The 19,359-nt window shown below is 37.9% G+C and overlaps 1 protein-coding gene across 3 annotated transcripts in view; it reads right to left on the bottom strand.

Moving 5' to 3' along the window:
• Window positions 1-3,230: 3,230 nt before the first annotated feature.
• The window catches only part of TTC21B (tetratricopeptide repeat domain 21B), an 81,203-nt gene continuing 65,074 nt past the window's right edge, over window positions 3,231-19,359 (bottom strand). Inside the window, exons 24-28 of one of the 3 annotated variants that reach the window (XM_024735977.1) lie at window positions 17,175-17,370; window positions 13,111-13,335; window positions 9,077-9,197; window positions 5,228-5,295; window positions 3,231-3,781 (exon numbers count right to left, since the gene is read on the bottom strand). In XM_024735977.1, the coding sequence (XP_024591745.1) occupies window positions 3,704-3,781; window positions 5,228-5,295; window positions 9,077-9,197; window positions 13,111-13,335; window positions 17,175-17,370 (688 nt within the window). In that variant the 3' untranslated portion in view covers window positions 3,231-3,703. Of the gene's footprint in view, window positions 3,782-5,227; window positions 5,296-9,076; window positions 9,198-13,110; window positions 13,336-16,060; window positions 16,296-17,174; window positions 17,371-19,359 lie in introns of those variants that run through there. The other 2 variants (XM_024735978.1, XR_003001961.1) reach the window with 2 other exon arrangements.

Genomic DNA, 19,359 nt, shown 5'->3' with positions numbered 1-19,359 from the left:
CTTTTGCAAATTAATGTTATATGAAGTTATGTTTCTTGTATTTTCACTTATTTTGTGAAAATCTTAGCAGTTAAAAATCTTTAAAATTTCTGTAAAAAATAGTAAAAAAAGAAAAAATCTTTGAAAACAGTTTTTGATGACTACATAGTACTCCATTATTGGGTAAACTAATATATTTGACCACTTCATTTATGCTGAATGTTTTGGCAATAACCAAAAAACCCAAGCTTTTTGCTTCGACAGTGTTTTAAACCAAACACCTTTGAGGAAATTTCTGAATGTCCCCTATGATAAATTTCTCTAAGTGGGATTACTTGGTCAAAGAACAGAATCTTAAATCCATACTTCCAAATTCCCTTCCGAAAGGATGAATGTGGTGGTTTTCTTGCACTGTTGCCAATCTTTCATTAAAAACGAAAAGCAAAATAAAACATACAAGCATTTGCTACTTTATCAGCACTAGCACTGTTAATATGATCCTGTTATAAGGCTCTTCACTTATCTCCAGACCCAAACTAGGAGAGTTCCTGTCGGTCTTAACTGGTCTTTTGGTTTCCATAGTGACTCTATTATCTGTTCTAGTGCAAAGTTAACCTAGCTTCCTCAGCTGTCCATACATAAAACCCTTCCAGAATTGCTCTAGCTTCTTGACTAATGGGAAAGAGAGCTGTTTCCTTTTGGGACCCAGTTCACCATACTAGCTGGCCTAAGGTCAAAGGGCATTGAACTTAAAAATGCTTCCTTACTATGAGGGTGGTGGTATTCAAACCCCAAATGCACAGAAAATTGATTCATGTTGTGTCCCTCCCTCCCCGTCCTCCGTGTGGGCCCCAAACTATCATTGAACACGCCATGGGCACTGATTCCTTCAAGCAGTTCAGTTTGAGTTCCAGCTTTCCTGGATGTACAGTCTTGGGCGTGTGCACAAGAAAAGCGTCAGATTAGTTAGTGCTAAATAGAGAGTGTAACAAGGGTGACAGGGTACAGACTGACGTGATGGCTACTTTAGAGTGTTGGCCTGGACATGGACAGGGCCTCTGAGAAGGTGATAATAAACTGGTACCTGAATGAAAGAATAAGCCTAGAGAGGGAAGCTTGGAGACAGTAAGTGGGGATTAGGGGGAGAAATCCAGCAGAGGAGAGAAGGTCAAAAGTCTGTTCGAGATGAAGTGAGATTTATGCATGCAAAGCATGCAACATAATTTCTGGTGGGGGAGGGGAGCGAGAGAGGGAAGGAGGGAGGGAGACAATGAATGAGAATCTTGACTCCTGTACGGCTGTGCTTCTAGGGGAACTGACTAGTCCTCTCCATCTCTGCTTTGCCTGCATTGTCTTTTTTCTTCTGTGAAGGTTCTTCTCAACTGCAACTACTACTTGACCCTGTTCGGTTTATAGTAAGTAAGTAGAGCTACTATTTATTAAGAGCCCAAGTGAGTTAGATTCATTAGGTTTTATGTACGTTCTTTCACTTAATCCTTACAACAACCCGAGGAAGGTTATTATCCTGATACATTACTTTATGGCTAAGAAAAGCAAAATGAGGCTCAGAGAGCCTATGTAACTTGAGAAAGTAGTAAAGCCAGACTTTAAACCTAAGCCGGTCTGACTTCAGAGCCGTGTTCTTTACTGCTACACTACACTGCTCCTCCCTTACACTTCTCGGTGGCAGCTGCCACATGTGTAAGAACGTTCATTCCACTCAGTTCTTCTTGTTCCTCATTACCTAGCCACCTCTGTGACAGGACACTCAGTTTCATCTGCTAGCCACATGCAGATAAAAGAGTTTTTCTTATAGACAGTGTCTCTCTTAGTTATGGAAGGCATCTTAATATAGGAAAGGCTGGTGTGGAATCCAGGTTCTGAAAATTTTTCTCTGACCTTGGGCAAATCACTTAGTTGGAGCCTCATCTCATCATCTGAAAAAATACTATTTCTCTGGAGAGCTGACTGAGAAATAAAAGACCTAATTTAAAGAAAGTTTCTAGAATAGTATCTAACAAATGGCAGAATAAGTGGCTGCTTAAGAAACAAAAACAGGGCTTCCCTGGTGGTGCAGTGGTTGAGAGTCCGCCTGTTGATGCAGGGGACACGGGTTCGTGCCCCGGTCCGGGAAGATCTCACATGCCACGGAGCGGCTGGGCCCGTGAGCCATGGCCGCTGAGCCTGTGCGGAAAAAAGAAACAAAAACAAACTCCTCATTTTACAGATAGGAAAACTGATTTGGAAATGTCTTGCTAGGAGAAGAGATGTTCTACTTTCTCTATCCAATTTCCATGATTCTAGCATTCCATGATGCAGGCTCACTGGAACTACTAAGGGTATTCTGTTATATCACGTCTTTAACAATGTCCATTCAGGCTGAAAGGTTATAGCTAAAGAGATAATCTGTCACAGTGCCAGAACTGTAAAACAGGGATAATAATGTCTATATTATAGGACCGGGGAATAAATGTAATAAGACATGTGAAAGCATTTTAACAGGCATGACATGTTTCATAAATGCTCTACTTATTAAACATTTTCATGGAATACCATACATAAAAGAATGACTAGAATTTTATAACATATAATTGGAATTAAAAGGACTTTGGAAAATTGGAGAAGTGATCAGAAACTAGAATGTAGCTCAAAAGAAATAAACATGAGGTACTTAAGGAAAAGCAAGAGACTTGGAAAAATACTGTTTATTGAAAATGCAATTAAAACTGAAGACTGTTTATTGTATTTTTAAAGGCAACTGAAAAAGGTATAGATAACATACAAAAAATGATGTTAAGAATTGAGTTTATGAAGATTAGGTTAAATTCAGTGTAAAGAGTGAGTGCTCTCCCAGGGTGGTGGCAGGGATTCTAGGGAGAGCGGGGTCTGCAGCTGTGTTCACACGGTGTGCTTTGGGAGTCCCTACTGACCAGAAATATTCTCCACCAGATGTTACAGTGTCTAAAGTTACACCAAAAGACCTCGTCTTTGGGCTGAGGTTAAATATTGCTATAAAGGTTTACCTATTTAAACTAATTTCAGGTACTGGTTATTTCTTAAAAGGGATCACATAGGCATTGGGAGCAGGAAGAATCAGTTCAACAGAGAAGGGAAACACACACACTCTATACTTTTCCACAAAGATTTTTCTAGGAAAGCCACATTTTCTGTAATACTACGCATTAACATGGGGAGCCTACCCTGATTTTGCAAAACTCACCATGTCTTTTGAGTTCCAAGAGGAATACAAATCATAAATTTATAAAATCTTTATTAAAAAATATATTTTCTTTTTCATAAATATTTACAGGGAAATTTACTCAAACCTTTGAAATAACAGAGACTATGAAAAAATGTTTAACAGAGAACAACAATTTTGTAAATGTATTTCCTGAAAGAAACAACTAATGTTCCTTAGAAAAAATATAGGATACTTAACTACCAAGATTTTAACAAAATATTTTTTATAGAAGTGGGTTATAATCTTTACCAGAGTCACCAAATCTGCACCTAATCAAGAGAGTCAATTAAATAAACCAGCTCTCATTCACCTTCTCCATCAGGAGACATCCATTTAACATAGTGTTTCTCTTTATATACAATAGCAGCCTCTGCTGGAGAAAGAAAATTATGCTTTCTATTACAAAGTATTAGCTTAAACCTATTTTGAACTGGAAGAACTCAGATTCTTTTCATTTCTTGCTTAAAAAAGCTAAAATAATTTTCAAGGTCTTAAAGATGTACGAGCCTTATCAAGTATATCTTTTCTGATTTTGGGGTAAGTTGGATGTGCTTCGAGAACCTGCAAAAACATACACACAAACAAAAAAACAAAATAAAACAAAAGCATAAGAACTTCTAATTCATTATCAAGAACTGCCGAGTCACAAAACTTACTAGAAACAGCATTACAGTTGAGATTTCATTATATTAAGACTACAAATTTAACAACACTTTTTAAAGGTGATATCTGAGATGCGTGTGACATGATGACTCATTTCTATTAACAGCAATTAAATGAAAAAGGTAGAATATAATACTACATGTGGAAAATACAAATATAATTATTTCCTTAATAGATCAGTTACAGAAAACAATTATGTATTGATGATTTAAGATACTTTAAATAATTTAGCTATTTATGCATGATATTTAATAAACCCTTAGTTATTTTTACCCAGGAGCACACATCAGATTTACCTGGAATGATTTTGAAACATACAAATTTCCAGGTCTACTGAGTCTAGGAGTAGGGGAAATTCATTAAAACAAACAAAAAAAAACCCTCCATAAATGATTCTAATGTATAACCTTACATTAATGTACAACCTTAACCTTAATGTGAAATGCTGCCTTACGCAGAGACTCTAATCAATAGCAGTCACTGGGGCCAAGTATTTACTATAATGATGCTCACACAGCTATCCGGGATAAGGCACATTACATGTGCCTCTGCTAAGGAGCTTTTCTTGGAGCTCCCAACAATGTTTAGTAAAATGCCTTATATGGAATATCAATGTGACAATGTACATAAAGAAACTGTAAATTCTAAAACTGCAACTTTGCAGAGACTCTAATCAATAGCAGTCACTGGGGCCAAGTATTTACTATAATGATGCTCACACAGCTATCCGGGATAAGGCACATTACATGTGCCTCTGCTAAGGAGCTTTTCTTGGAGCTCCCAACAATGTTTAGTAAAATGCCTTATATGGAATATCAATGTGACAATGTACATAAAGAAACTGTAAATTCTAAAACTGCAAAATATTTGTCATTTTAACAAGGGATCATTTAGTCAGGAATCAATTCCAGAAGTGTAATTGAATGACTTCTAAATGACAAAAATACCTCTTCAATTTATAAATCTGAATCCTCTAATAACCAGAGACTTAGACACATACGTAAGAACTTCTATTCAGAACAGTGATGTGGAGAATCTATAACAATCCTGAGATATCTTCTGACTTAAGGATTAAGTTTTATTTAACATGCTTCTCTAGCCTCTTTCTTTAAATTGACGTAAACATTTTATTATTTGAGCCCAATTAAAAACATATGTTTTTTCAATTTAAGTAAACTTTATTTTCTAAACTTTGAAAACTGGTAGTATCTCCCAGATATATGTGATGAGTCATTTAACCAAAATATGACATCTTCTATCTCTATTCATGTACATCTTGACATTAATTAAAAGTAGGAAATAGTGCATCTGAAAAATTTTAAGAAATCTAAATTTAAGTTTTACCTGGTGACATACGTCAATTGCATCCACAAATCTTTTTGCTTTTAAGTAATTAAATGCCAGTTTGTATCCTGTAAAGACAAAAAAACCAACGATGATATAGTACTATTTATAGAGCATACTGTTAATATTACCTTTTTTGGCCTCCTCCTTTGTTTGCTTACTCTAATATTAGAGAACTCTTAGTGGAGGCTGGTGACTGTACTATGATAGAAATGATAAGATAATAGAAGGTGGAGTGACATAAAAGGGAACAGGTAGGAAAGAAAATGGAGTTGTAACAAAGGACCACAGTTGGGTTAGAAGATGGCCGGCCATCCCACAAATGCGGTTTTGCAACTTACTAGAAAAGTCCCATTTGTTTCAGATTATGGTAAAAACTCATCATAGGGCAGTAAATGATAACACAGCTATTCATTTATACAGTACAGATTTACTTAACACGTCAGGCAAACTGGTTCCTTCAGTCACGAGGTTTACACTCCATTAGGAAAGAAAGTACCTTATTTAAGTAATTATGTAAGTATGTGAATAATTTCAAAACTGAGATACATGCTGTGATATAAAGGTACAGGCCAAGAGCACTGTAATAAGAAACCTGGTTGGGGAGGGGGTGGGAGTCAGGCAAGGTCTGAAATCTGAAGGAAGAGGCATAAGATAGACCAAGGGGGTGGGAAGCAAGAACACCGTTAGGCAAAAACTGCACACGGAAAGGCCAGTGGTAGAGGGAGACATAGCAACCAAATGGACCTGGAGTGCACGAGCGGAGCGCAGAGCAGGGGGGAGAGCGGCTCAGAAGACACTGGGTTAGTCATTAGATAGCCACATCAGCGATGAGTAACAAGCACCACAGTTGCTGATAGTGAAATGTCACATTTCAAATACTGACAATTTAGAGGAAAGTTTTAAGACATTCTTAACTGTTGTTCTGTAACAATGCCATAATAGTAAGCAAACTAAGGAAAAGGACAAAAACAGTGGACTCAATAAATAAGATATAACACAATGTAAAATAATATGTAACTAATAAATATCTTGCTTTACCATTTAGAAATATGAAAAAGGGAAATCTGAATGTTGCTCTTAGGCCTTAATCAAAGTACCAAAGCAAGTTTTTAGAATTTCAGAACAATGTTTTAAAAGAATTGCTGGCTAATGCAATCATACGGTAGCAAAAAGGAAAAAGAATTATCTAAAATTCATTGCATTCGATATACACACACACACACACACACACAAATGAGAAATGTCCAAGATGAAAAAAATAAGTGTCAGAGAGGTAAACTTGGTATCATTAGAAAATAATTATAAAACAGATTAATAAATAGAGTTTATTAGAGACCTGGACTCAAGTCATAGGTTTCTTTCAGTCTTAGTGTCACCTCAGAAGAGTTATCTGAAAACAAGCCTTCTGTACTTCAAATTAGTTGATTTGAAATAGTTAAGAATTGCTAATGATGTGTTTGCAAACATGTGAAGTAAATTGAATTTAATGTTGAATACTTTCAAGCATTCACCTAATAAAGCCACTGTTAAGCATTGAAAAAAAAAAAAGGAACATTTAAAAGGACATTTAAAAAGGAAAACAACATAAGATGTCATGCCAAACATGGAAACTAGAGCCAAAAACACCTAGACTTAACTTTTGGTTTCTGGCTTCCTGACTAGCTTTGAGACCTTAGACAAGTCACCTGAGCTGTCAATCTCAAGTTTCCTCATCCAAAAATGGAAGGATAACTCTGCTCTTAGTGTAAGTTTAAAGATCAAATGAAATACTTGTTGTGAAATGCTTTTAAAAATTTAAGTACCACGCAAATATTAGCATTTTTTTTCTGTGTAAACACTAAATTAGAAGCACAAAGTTTTCATATTGAAAGAAACCTGATAGAATCATTTCCTTCAAAAAACTTTAGAGAGGAAATGAAGAGCTAGAAATGGCAAAGAACACGTGTACCGCGGCTGCATGATACCTGTCAGGCTTCTAAGAATTCAACTCTTTGTAATCAGGAAAAAAAACGGGGGAGAGAGAGAGAGTGCGCTCGTGAACACGAACCATGTGAACAGCCTAGTGACTGTCACGTAACCTGGGAATGACTGAAGGGAGAAACATGACTGTGTTCTCCTCTCAGTGGATCTCAGTTCCTGGTGCCTTTCACAGTTACAGTACTCACGCCTGAATCCTATGAAAAGAACACAACCATGATTTGAAGGATTTCCTGACAAGTGAAAAAGTGAAATAAATGCATCATTAACTTGGCCAGGCAGGCTGGGGATACGGGATGCAATGATAATCTTAAGGAAGAAACTGTGAGAATTAATTTAGAGCCTCAGAGAAATGCCAACTAAGGAGAAGTCAGAGGAACTGAAAAAATCACCTATAAAACACAAAGATAACACAGTGAAGGAACTACTGACTTGAAATCTCTTTATTTGCTGGTCTTCCAAGGAACAGAGTATTTAAATAACTGAGCTTCTAACTGTATTCCTTCTGGGGAAAAAAGCACCAAAATTAAATATATTTTAAGGATTTTAAGGAATGTTCATTTTACAAGCTGATTTTATTCTGTAAGATGCACAATACCTGAGAAGGAAGCGTTAGTTCCTGGGCTCTATACAAGTCTAGTAAAATAACAGACCTCAGAAAAATACAAGGTAGGGAAGTCCTGAACTGACAGCAGTAAGTCTAAAGATGACCAATCAGACTGCATATTAAATCTGAGTCATCACTGTGCCACGGCTGCTAAAAAGACAGATGCCATCTTAGGTTGAACTATCAACTACTAAATGTCTAATTTAAAAACATAGCTTCATTATACATACAATTCGTTCTCAAATCATACTTAAGAACTTTATTTCTGGCACAACAGGTCAAGAGGGACATGGACAAATAAAATTGCCTTTTCGAAACCTATTCGGCCGTGGAACCTCATCTCCTCACGCTCAACTCTCTGTTTTTAAAGAAATAACTATTAATATCTCAGCCAGTATTCCAAAGCAAAGTTTGGGAAATACTATTTGAGAGTTTCCAGGAGACAGCAAGGAGGGTGAAAGACTTGAAAGCAAGAATGGACAAGCACCTGAGGATGGTTTGGAGAGAAACTGAGGAGAGACAATGACAGAGTTTGCAGTTAGAGGGCCATTATGCATAAGGGTGGAAGGACTCTGTGGGTTGCTCCAGAGAACAGACAGGGCAGTGTCAACGAAGCCTATTTCAGTGCAACACAAAGAAAGAGAGGCCTGGGGAGGAGCTCCCTCACACTGTGGGAGACAGGAGTCACTAAGTATATTCCAGATGCTGCCCATCTGTTACAGATACTGGAGACTAGCCTTCCTCAAGCCAATGGGCTACCACTGGAACCAAATGATGTTTATAGATGCTCAAGAGAAAAAAAAAGTTCCATAGTCAAATTACTGTGGGAAACATGTCCCCTCTGTGATATCCATCACAGTATATATTAGGGTTTAGAGGCTTTGAGAAGTTCTGCAGTAAAGAAACCAGGAGGACTTGATTTGATGCAATGTCTTCCCACTTCCTTCACAATGGAACACCTTCCCCCCACAGCATCACCATTCTGGAATTAGAGGGTGAAGGGAAAGAAAGGGCAGAATTAGATCAGATGTCCTTTAAGGCGACTGAGGTGGAGTTTGAATCTCAGGAAACTACACCTAATAACTTAGTAGCTAATAATCTATTATAAATATAAAATTTATTTTTCAGACGGTCCGACAAAGGATGTTGGCTCTTAATGTGTATTTTGTCCTTAAAGAGAAAAAACAAATGCATTTAAATGAAGATTTACATATAAAACCCACGTTTCCTGTGAAAACCTAGTGTCTAAATTTTAAACTCACCTACTGCTGGATTTGTCTGATTGCCATGTTTCCACGCCATCTCATAGTTTAAGGCAGCATCTGTATATGCTTGCTCTTTTTCCATAATGTATCCCATATATTCATAAGCTTTGCAGCAAGACTGAAGAAAAATGCAAGATGTATCGACAGATTATACTTGATATCACTAAGATTTTATGGAGTGCTTATGACTATAGAGGTCAACCATATCAACTCATTTAAATGGCACATAAAACAGTGGTTTTCAACCTTGGCTACGCAATCCAATCATCTATGGGACTTAGAAAAAGATTCTGATGCTGAGCCCCTATCTCAAACCTACAGAATCAGGATTTTTGGGTGAGAGGGAAGGAGATGTTTTATACATATACATGTACACTTTTTATTACAAATAATTCTAACACATATAGAAATTACAGTATGATGGACCCCCTGAACCCATGTCTTCAACGATGAACTCCTGACTGATACTGTTTCACTACTCCATACACTTGTCCTTCTGTATTATCAGATAAAAAACCCTCAGATACTACATCATTTCATCCATAAATATTTTAGTATGGCTTTTTAAAAATAAGGACTTTCTTTCAACATAACCACAAATTATCACACCTAAAATGTAACAACTCCTTGATATCACCAAATATCCAGTCACTATTCAAACTTCAAATAGTCTTAACATACTTTTTCGTTTGCATGTTAGGATGAGGATTCAAATAAGGGCCACACACTGTGACTGGATGAAATGTCCCTAAACTTCCTTTTGATCTATAAGTCTCCTCTCTGTCTCTTTCCTTGCAATTAAATGTAGAAGAAACAAGAATGTTCATCCTAGAGTTTCTCACAGCCCAGATTTAGGTGAGTGCATCCTTATAGTGGTTATATAATATATTCCTATGTCATTGATATTTCCTGGAAATTGTATTAGATCTAGAGGTTTATATCTGATTTTGACTTAAGGGGAAAGAGGTGAAACTACTTACTTCATAGATCAGTGCTCAACCGAGCCACACTGCTCCTTATGAAAAAGCAAAAATGCACAATGCTGTATACATGTTTTTAGGTATTTTTTAATTGCTATTTTTTCCCAGAGTGTTAATTTTAAAAAATAGAAAAGTAGGTATATTAAAATTCACTGCGTTATTTTAAGTTTGAATATTTTTTCTCTTTATCATAATTTTACTTTCCTTATTTTAATGCAAGAAGATACATCACTAATATTTTCATGAAAACTATTAACCATTAAAAAATACACACAAACATGGATCAGGGCACACATTTTCCCTTTTTGCTTCAGGCTTCAATATAGCTCAGCATAGCACTGTAAGATCCTACCTGTTTTACCTTTTGATACTTTGTTAAAAAAATATTGCATTAAATGTCATTCATCCTGATCACTACATTGGACTGAGTGTTTATGTTCCCCCAAATTCATATGTTGAAATCCTAGCATCCAGTGTGATGGTATTAGGAGGTGAGGCTTTGGGGAGGTGAACAGGTCATTTGGGTGGAGCCCTCCTGAATGGGATTAGTGACCTTATAAAAGGGACCCCAGAGAGCCCCCTTGCCCTCTTTTTCTGCCATGTGAGGACACAGTGAGAACTCATTAGTCTGCAACCAGGAAGAGGGTTATCACTACAACCCAACCATGCTGGCACCCTAATCTTAGACTTCCAGCATCTAGAACTGTGAGAAATATTGATAAATTTCTGGTGTTTATAAGCCATCCAGTCTATGGTACTTTGTTATAGCAGCATCAGTTAACTAAGATAATCACTGAGATTTAAAAAAAATATATATATATATTTATTTATTTGGCTGCGCCGGGTCTTAGTTGCAGCACATGGGATCTTTGTTGCTGGTGCGGGATATTCGTTGTGGCATGTGGGATCTTTTTAGCTGTGGCATGAGGGATCCTGTTTTTTTTAGTTGCAGCATGTGAACTCTGAGTAGCAGCATGTGGGATCTAGTTCCCTGACCAGGGATCGAACCCAGGCCCCCTGCACTGGGAGCACGGAGCCTTAGCCATTGGACCACCAGGGAAGTCCCGATAATTACTGAGATTTTAAGTGCTCCTTTAAATTTCGGACCTGGAGTGAGTGTTTCACCTGTGTCACCCCACTCTGACCCTCTCATAGATGGTGTGTTCTTCCATCACGTGACACATAATGTCTTGTGATGTTATACCCATTCATTAATTCATCATGGTTGGAAAATAGTGACATTCTATCACTCTTTCTTCATTTATTAGCTGGGAAACATCTATAATGAGAAACACCTCCTTTTCCACTATTTTGTTTCCCAGCAGTATTGTTCATACGGAAAAGGCAGGATAGATGCTTAATTCTTTCCCTTTATTTGCCAGCTTTAGAAATAAGTCAGTTTATTAGCATATTTCAGTGGTGACCAATTAGGGTTGTTTTTTTTTTGGATCTTTGTAAACTCATGGACTTAGACATATTTGGTGTGTTCCAACTCAATGCAGTTATTACTGATATCTAAAGTGTCTCAACTTTGGCTAGTGGGAGTGTCCTCAAGTTGGCTCTTGAGTCCCTGACATGACTCCAATTATCACTGATAGCTTCCTTGCCATCTGGTATGACAAGATGGTCTAGTGTCATCTTGCACATTTCCTGCCCCAGATCTGGATGATCTCCATTTTTTAATTATATAATTCAAAGTTTCTAAGCTCTGGTTCCTGAATTTCATGCTTCCAATATTGTCATGCCTCAGCAGTAGGGCTGACGCCTCTAAAGCAACCGTCATGTTCAATCATGCAATGTATTGCTGTCTGCATTCTGGCAAATTGAAATTCTATCTGCACTGAAACCTTAATTCCCATGAAATCTTGCTTAATCCTAGATTAGGCATGTAAGGGTTAGTTATTTGGCAGTTTAGATTTTTCAGAGCCTATTAATAAGTATTTGTTTTTTAAGGCCAATGTAACTTAAATTACATGTATAATTACATAAATTGATAAATGGCTTGATATTTTAGGTTTTTAAAGTCCCCAAGAAAATAACTTAATAGTATTAGACGATCATGACTCCTCTTTGAAAAACAAATGATCTATTTTGTAATCTAACTGGCTCAAAGGGAATAAAACATAGATTTGCTGTGATTAAGATTTTGAAGTAACTGATAAGACTCTATAAAGATAAATATCCTCAAGTTTCTAAGTTGAGCACAATTATTTCTCAATAAATAGTAACAAATTCTTAACTTAAAACATGTTATAAAAAGACATCCTTTTCTGGGCAATTAAATACCAAAATGCACTGTTAGTAAAGAGCCTTAAATTCTAAGGACTTGAAGATTTTCAGTTTTCTACCTAAGATACACACTTTTCTACCTAAGATACGGACTTTTCATTAAACAAATCAAATTAAATGCTTAAAACACTTTTCCCTACAAAATATATTATGCAGAGTGGATTCTAATAATGAGAAAACAACACGCAGCTGCAGTCAGTTCATCAGGAGTATTTAACAGGAGGGACAGACGTCTGCAATTAATGCTCTTCTGCAACTTTCATTAGCTCTGGGATGAGATGGATAATCACAGGCAAACGCTTGACATTCCAAAACACTTTCTGTAAGTAGGGCAAACCACAGCTGAAACTTGAAACGGTGATCTCTCTTTCTTTATTTTCAAAGGCAAATGGCTTCTTTTTTATTACTAATATTTATTTCCTGATTGTGGTAAAAACAAACATTTAATTCTCTAAAAACACACAGAAATCCCTAGAAATGGACCAACACTCTATAAAAACCTATATAGAGGGCTTCCCTGGTGGCACAGTGGTTGAGAGTCCGCCTGCCGATGCAGGGGACACGGGTTCTTGCCCCGGTCCGGGAAGATCCCACATGCCGCAGAGCGGCTAGGCCCGTGAGCCATGGCCGCTGAGCCTGCGCTCCGCAACGGGAGAGGCCACAACAGTGAGAGGCCCACGTACCGCGCAAAAAAAAAAAAGGCTATATAGAAAGCTTATACAACAAAGGCTACCAATTATTTTTCACTCCTCAGTCACCTACCCTATTATGACGCAGGCACCTTTTTAACAGCTCTTCTGCCATGTCGTATTTTGCTGATTGAATATAAATGTCAGCAAGCAGCAGCCAACTCCTCTCAAAGTCCTCAGCATCAATAGGATTCCAGTTCATTTTTGCAATCCTTTTCAGCTGGTTTCGGGCTCGTGGAGTTTGTTTCAAGATCATATAAGCTGTTGCCATTCCCAAAAGTGCTGGAATATGATCCTTCTATAAGGAAACAAGAGTTGAGACCCCCAGATACACAAACATAAATGTGCCATGTTTAAAAGAAAAACACATGGAAAGTAGCAAGTGCTACATAATATAAGGACTGGCCTGTGGATTCTATTGCTAGCTTCACTTAAATACTGCGATATGGTCATTATGTAACACATCCAGTAACCTCAGGCTACCAGGAGGAACCATCTGGTCCAGGTAGTTCAGTAAGAATGCAGGTGCAGTAACCACGCAATTCCAGACAATTAGGAAAACTTCTTTAGTGAGACTGACTGGTTGTTTTGGTTTTGTACAGAAACAGAAAAAATAAAATTCTATCTCATTGTAGTCCTAATTGAACATTTATGTTTCAGATTCAGCATTCTGGCTCCTTAGTTCTTTCACCTATAAAACAGGACTTAACAGAATGATTTACCTGCAAATGATATTCCTTATCTATACTGACTTCTATTGCTCTTTTCCTCCTCCCTTTTCATTTTATTCAAAAGCCTCTTCTCCCAATAAAGTTTGGTCAATGAAATGTTATAAATAAGGCATGCAATTAATTAATCATTTGGAAACTATATGAAATAAACTCATGCCTTAAAATATGCTTTTAGATTTGGAGTCTGCAGCTCCTTGATAGTAACTATAAAAGATGATATTCTTTTAGACAGAGCTCAGAGTCAGAAAATGTCACTCTGCGAAACCAACAAGCTATTAAGAATTGGTATAAAATGGAGACCATTAGCGGTCTATCCAGAAAACTAACATACCTAAGCAGTTATGTGTATGAATCTGATAAAGTGCTTCTCAAATTTCAGCAGAGGGACCGTGATGCGTTTATAAAGAGAAAGACTTCCGTTTAAAATATAAATAAAAGATGAGAAACTGTGATGTAGAAATTATAATATCATGACTATAATAAAGGTGCACTGTAAGGCAGCAAGTTTCAGTAACTAATAACGAACAGAAGGAGAGCGGAGTGTTAAGTTCGATGTCCAACACTGATCGTGGTTGGAAGTCAGAAATAACCCTGGAATAGAGAAGGGCAATTCACTAGAGCCTGATGAACATGCTTTGTAGGAATGTAAAACTTCCTTGGGTCTAATTTTATGTCTATCAATAAAACTCCCAATATGTAATTTGTTCTCCTGATTAAGGAATGGCAGAAAGTTTTTTATTTGAACGCCAAATACAACCAATTTGGTAGTAGATTTTGAAGACGTGTGGGATATTATTAATTATTGAACAGTATCCCCCATCCCAGGAGGGCTAGGGAGGAAAGAAAATACAGACCTACTATGCATTTGTCAGCCAGATCCTAGGACAGCCCAAGATGAGAAGGGTCCTGGAAAAATGTCCAGACCTATTCACATACTAAAAATATCCCACACTATACCTTTAAAAATAAACTCTCTGATTTAAAAATCACACACTTTGAGTTTGATTAGAATGAATCAATTCCTCACAGCTTGAAATCACGCCTGAGTGAACTGAAGAATGCTTTCTAAAACTGCAGACTTGCATTCTAGCCCCCGCACTAGGCCCATGATGCCTTTTCTGGTGCAAACATCCTAAGATGTTCAGCCAGCTTTTCTCTCTCTGTCCCTCTGAACTGCAACAACTTTACATCACAAAAGACAGTACAGCTCTATTATAAACAGTGTACCTTTATGGTTCAAGGTGAGGGGAAGAAAGGAAGGGGAAACATTTTAGCTTGGGTTTAATGCTTCTTCCACTGGTTCCTCCCATGTCTTCCTGTCATTTTTCAATCAATGTGAAGGCCACATAGTGCTGTGAATCTACCCTATGCTTCGATGCCTCCCTGCCTTTGTTCACATTTTCCCCTTAACTTAGAATGCATTTCCTCCAACTCTGCCTGTGAAAATGCAATTTACCCTGGTTCTTCTTAAATCATACCTTCTTCCATGGAAAGGGTCTCTCAGCTCTCCTTATACTATCTCCTACAGCAGTGATCCCCCAACCTTTCTGGCACCAGGGACCAGTTTCGTGGAAGTCAATTTTTCCACGGGTGGGGGGCAGGCGGGGGGATGGTTCAGGAAGTCACGTGAGCCACGGGGAGCAGCAGATGAAGCTTCGCTCGCTTGCCCGCTGCTCCCCTCCTGCTGGCTGGTCCGGTTCCTAACAGGCCCGGGACGGTCCGCGGCCTGGGGGTTGGGAGCCCCTGTCCTACAGCACTGTTATTTGCAACTTTAGGACAGAATGTAACAGATTTTGCTTTGCATTACACTCAGTATCTGTGTCTCATCTTCCCTAGACTACGAGAAACTTGAAGAAAGGGTCTATATGTGGTTTATCTTTGTGATTCCGACTATGCTCAGCACCCACCGGTTACTTAATGAATATTCATTATATTTAATATATGCAGCCTAGGAGTTAAAAGGGAAAAATGCAAGATAAAGTTCACTTACTAAACTTCAACTCATACATCAGTCTTTGGACAGTATGGCCAGTAAACAGATTTGAGGACCATATATTACTAATCACATGTAAGAATGATAAGAAAAATAATGTAGTCTCAGCAAAACAAAGAACTGGCACAGTCTCTCTAGGAAACAGCTGTGATGTCTCTTACTGCTTTTAGTGTTCTCTCTCAAACCTCACAGTTTAAACTCTCCTTACATGATAGAATGTTACCTCCCAACATTAGGGAGCTATGACACCTTACTTGCAATGGTGCTTTATCATGTTTTACAGATTTTCTTAGACTTACAGGACAGTCCTATTTCTGGTTCTGTCAGCTGCTGTCATCCATCTGCTGCTGCAGTCAATTCAACTGAGCACTGCTTCAATGTCAGCAGAGGGGCTCTGCTTGAGGATGGAACTGGGCCGCTGCTGCCTTGCTGTTTTGTCCCCAGGGCGGCTTACAGTGGTGGTTAAGTGCCACCTTGGATACTTGCACCCAAACAACAACAGGAGTTGCAGGTTTTCCAAAGCCCTCCAGGGTCCTGGGAGGCAGGGGGGAGGGGTAACTGTAGGAGGTTTTGGTCATTTACTGCTGCTGCCGTGACCTCTGAACCACAAGAAAACACAGCAAAATTCTGTACATCCTGTGAGAGGCCCCACATGAGTCTCCCATGGCTTACAACACCAGTGAGTAGAAGAACATGAAATCCCAAGTGCGTGCTTAGAACTAGCTACTACCAACTGTTGATGGGATGGGTACCTAGAATTCCTTCCTTAATAACAAGTAATTGGAGAAATACAGCACTGTGTGAGGGAAGGAGAAATAAAAGGCCCAGAGGGTGAGAAGGGCAGTGGATCTGAATGGGCTGAAAAGAGGAGAAAGCCTTTGATCTAATAGTAATAAAATAACTTATTATTATTTAATATTTATTCCTATTATCACAGGGGGTGATTTCAGTGTCACTAAAGAACATCATTATCTGCATGACTGAATTATAAGTTGTCACTACTGATCTCACTTAGCTCTAGAGCTGGAAAAATTTCAAGTTCACGTAAGTGAAAAGGTGAGATATCAAGGCAGCCAGGTGTTTGTTTTCACTTAGTAAGTTAACCTAGGCTACACTTAACAATACAGAGGATAAAGCCATTCCCTTGAGAATTAATTTATGCCCTCTTGCAGAATTTCCCTTCTCTAGAACTCACTGTTCTAATAGAGATAAACATAACAACACGTCAACATGTAACAATGTCTCCTCTGAAAACAAAGGTACATGATGTAAAATCATACCAAACTATATATCTAATTTTTAATAATAGTAAATAATGAAGTCGATCTTCAGAAAACAAATAACTAATTAAAGTACATATTTCAACACCACCAAGGAAAGCTAACATGAAGTTGAAAAAGAAAATCTACTAACCTCTGATGTTGCTATTTCAGTGAAGGTATTCAATGCCTGCTCGACATTAGATTTCTGTTTGGTAGCCATTAGGCAACAGTTTTCCATTATGCGAAGCTGCACGTGACCCTGAACAGTCTGAGGTTTTAGTTCCTTAAGGAGCTTTTCTGCTGTTCTCACTGCTAACTGCACAGACTCTTGCTTCTCAGTTGAATTACTGTATACAATACAAAATAAATCTATGTCTATCACTCATTAAGTAAAATTCATTGAGATTAGGGTACATTGGTTTCTATTTTTCTCACCAATTTAAAAGTAATCCTACTGAAGAATGTCACTCATTCTCTTCTAATACAAAGTAAAGCACAGTTACAGTTTTAAAAACAAAACTAACATAGCTTCAATAAAACACCATTAAACATTCATTTTAGACTGAAAACAAAAATTGGATACCGTCCACCTGTGGTAAATGTGTTCATTTTAGCTAATATAAAACTAGAATTCAGGGTAAGTAGAATTATACAATTATCAAATAGCATACCTACTCAGAAAACGAAAGAAAGAAGGGAGACTATAAAATACTGTAAATCAACTATATACTTCAGTTAAAAAATAATTAATTTAAAAAAAGGAGGGAGCAGAAAGTAACTAACTGTGTTAAAGCACTTCCTACGTGCCAAGCACTGTGTTATTTCATTCAGTGTATGTTGAATCCATTTTACATATGAGAAAACCAAGGTTCCAACAGATAAAGTAATTTGCCAAAGATCACACAGCTAATAGATTTGAATCTAAGTTTGCCAGACATATAAAGTATACTAATGTTCCTCACCCAGTTGCCTATTAGGTTCTCAGAAAAGAAATTCTTTACTTGTCAAGAGGTTATAAATTTTAAGTGCAATAATTTGAATGTGTAATAGCAATTTTCTTATATACATACCCACACCCAGATATAATGTATAAATAAATCAATTAATGAAAGGAAATTAAATTCTTAAAGCCTAATCACTAAAGCTATTGATCTTCTCCTCAGGCTTTTACCTTCTCTAAAACATTTTACACTGTTGGTAGTCTTCTTTCAAGCTCCCCTCCTTTTGTTTCTTCTGTAAGATTACAGTTTTCCTTCTCTTTCCACCAGTCATTGCCCTATCCTTACCTCCCTTCCTCCGATCTCCTTAAATGTCAGCACACCCCAAATTTAGTTCTCAGACTTCCGTCACTACATTCTACTCGAAAAGAGGCCATTCATGGGGTTCCAACTACCCACTCTGAGCACCTATCCCCCAAATCTGTATCTCAAGCTGTGACCTCCCTTCTGAGTTCTATATTCCAAATTTGGTGTTTTCAACCTATTGCTGAAGATTTCCATGGGGACAGCCTATAGTTGCAAAACAGAATGTTTCCTTAACCTTTCTAAAACAAACAAAAATTAAAAATGCCTCTCCCCCGCTCTAAATCTTTCAATGGCCTCTGTAATCCAAGCCTTCAGGACTGCCACTGAAACCTCTCAGCAGTCAGGTTTTCATTTCTCCCACTCCTCTATGCAGCTCCCCCTGACTGCTCTGCACTATGTTTTCTATGAATTCCTGCAACACTTAATAACAATTTAACTCACTTCTGTTTTGTTGCAAGATTGAATGGCTTCAGACACTGTCTTGCCGACCAGGTAAATTGCATGCATGCTCCTGGGGGCAGAAATGACCTCTCCTACTCCCCTTACACCCTTATACACTCCCCACCCTGCCTTCCCTGACCCTGAGGAGAGGGCGAGCAACAAGTGCAGCCTGACAGAAGTAGAACCACTTACCCGCAGTGCACCACAGTGGCCAACAGCTGGCGCTCTGAGGCCAGGGAGGACTCAGTCTAAATCTTGCCTCCACCATTTTCTAACTCCATCACGTTAGGTTAACTTGGAGCTTTTTCACACATTGTTAAAGGGAATAAATAAGGCAATGCATATACAGTATACAGCCAAGATCTGGCAGAGAACCATCTGTGAAGAAGTTATTATTATGCGGACAATTTTTGCCAAGGTAATCACACACTACGATTCATTCTATTTTCCACAGAGCAATTAGGGGAGTGTCTTCAATAGCATGTCTGTTCTGATTTAGAAAACCTTCTAAAAGTATGTCATGCTTGTTTCAGAGAACAGTTATTCCCAGCTATGATTTATTCACTAAACTGCCATTAGTGCTATCCTGGA

Source organism: Neophocaena asiaeorientalis, unplaced genomic scaffold (genome assembly GCF_003031525.2).
Source record: "Neophocaena asiaeorientalis asiaeorientalis breed wild unplaced genomic scaffold, Neophocaena_asiaeorientalis_V1.1 scaffold72, whole genome shotgun sequence".
Lineage (NCBI taxonomy): Eukaryota > Metazoa > Chordata > Mammalia > Artiodactyla > Phocoenidae > Neophocaena > Neophocaena asiaeorientalis.
This window is presented reverse-complemented; position numbering and strand designations above follow the sequence as displayed.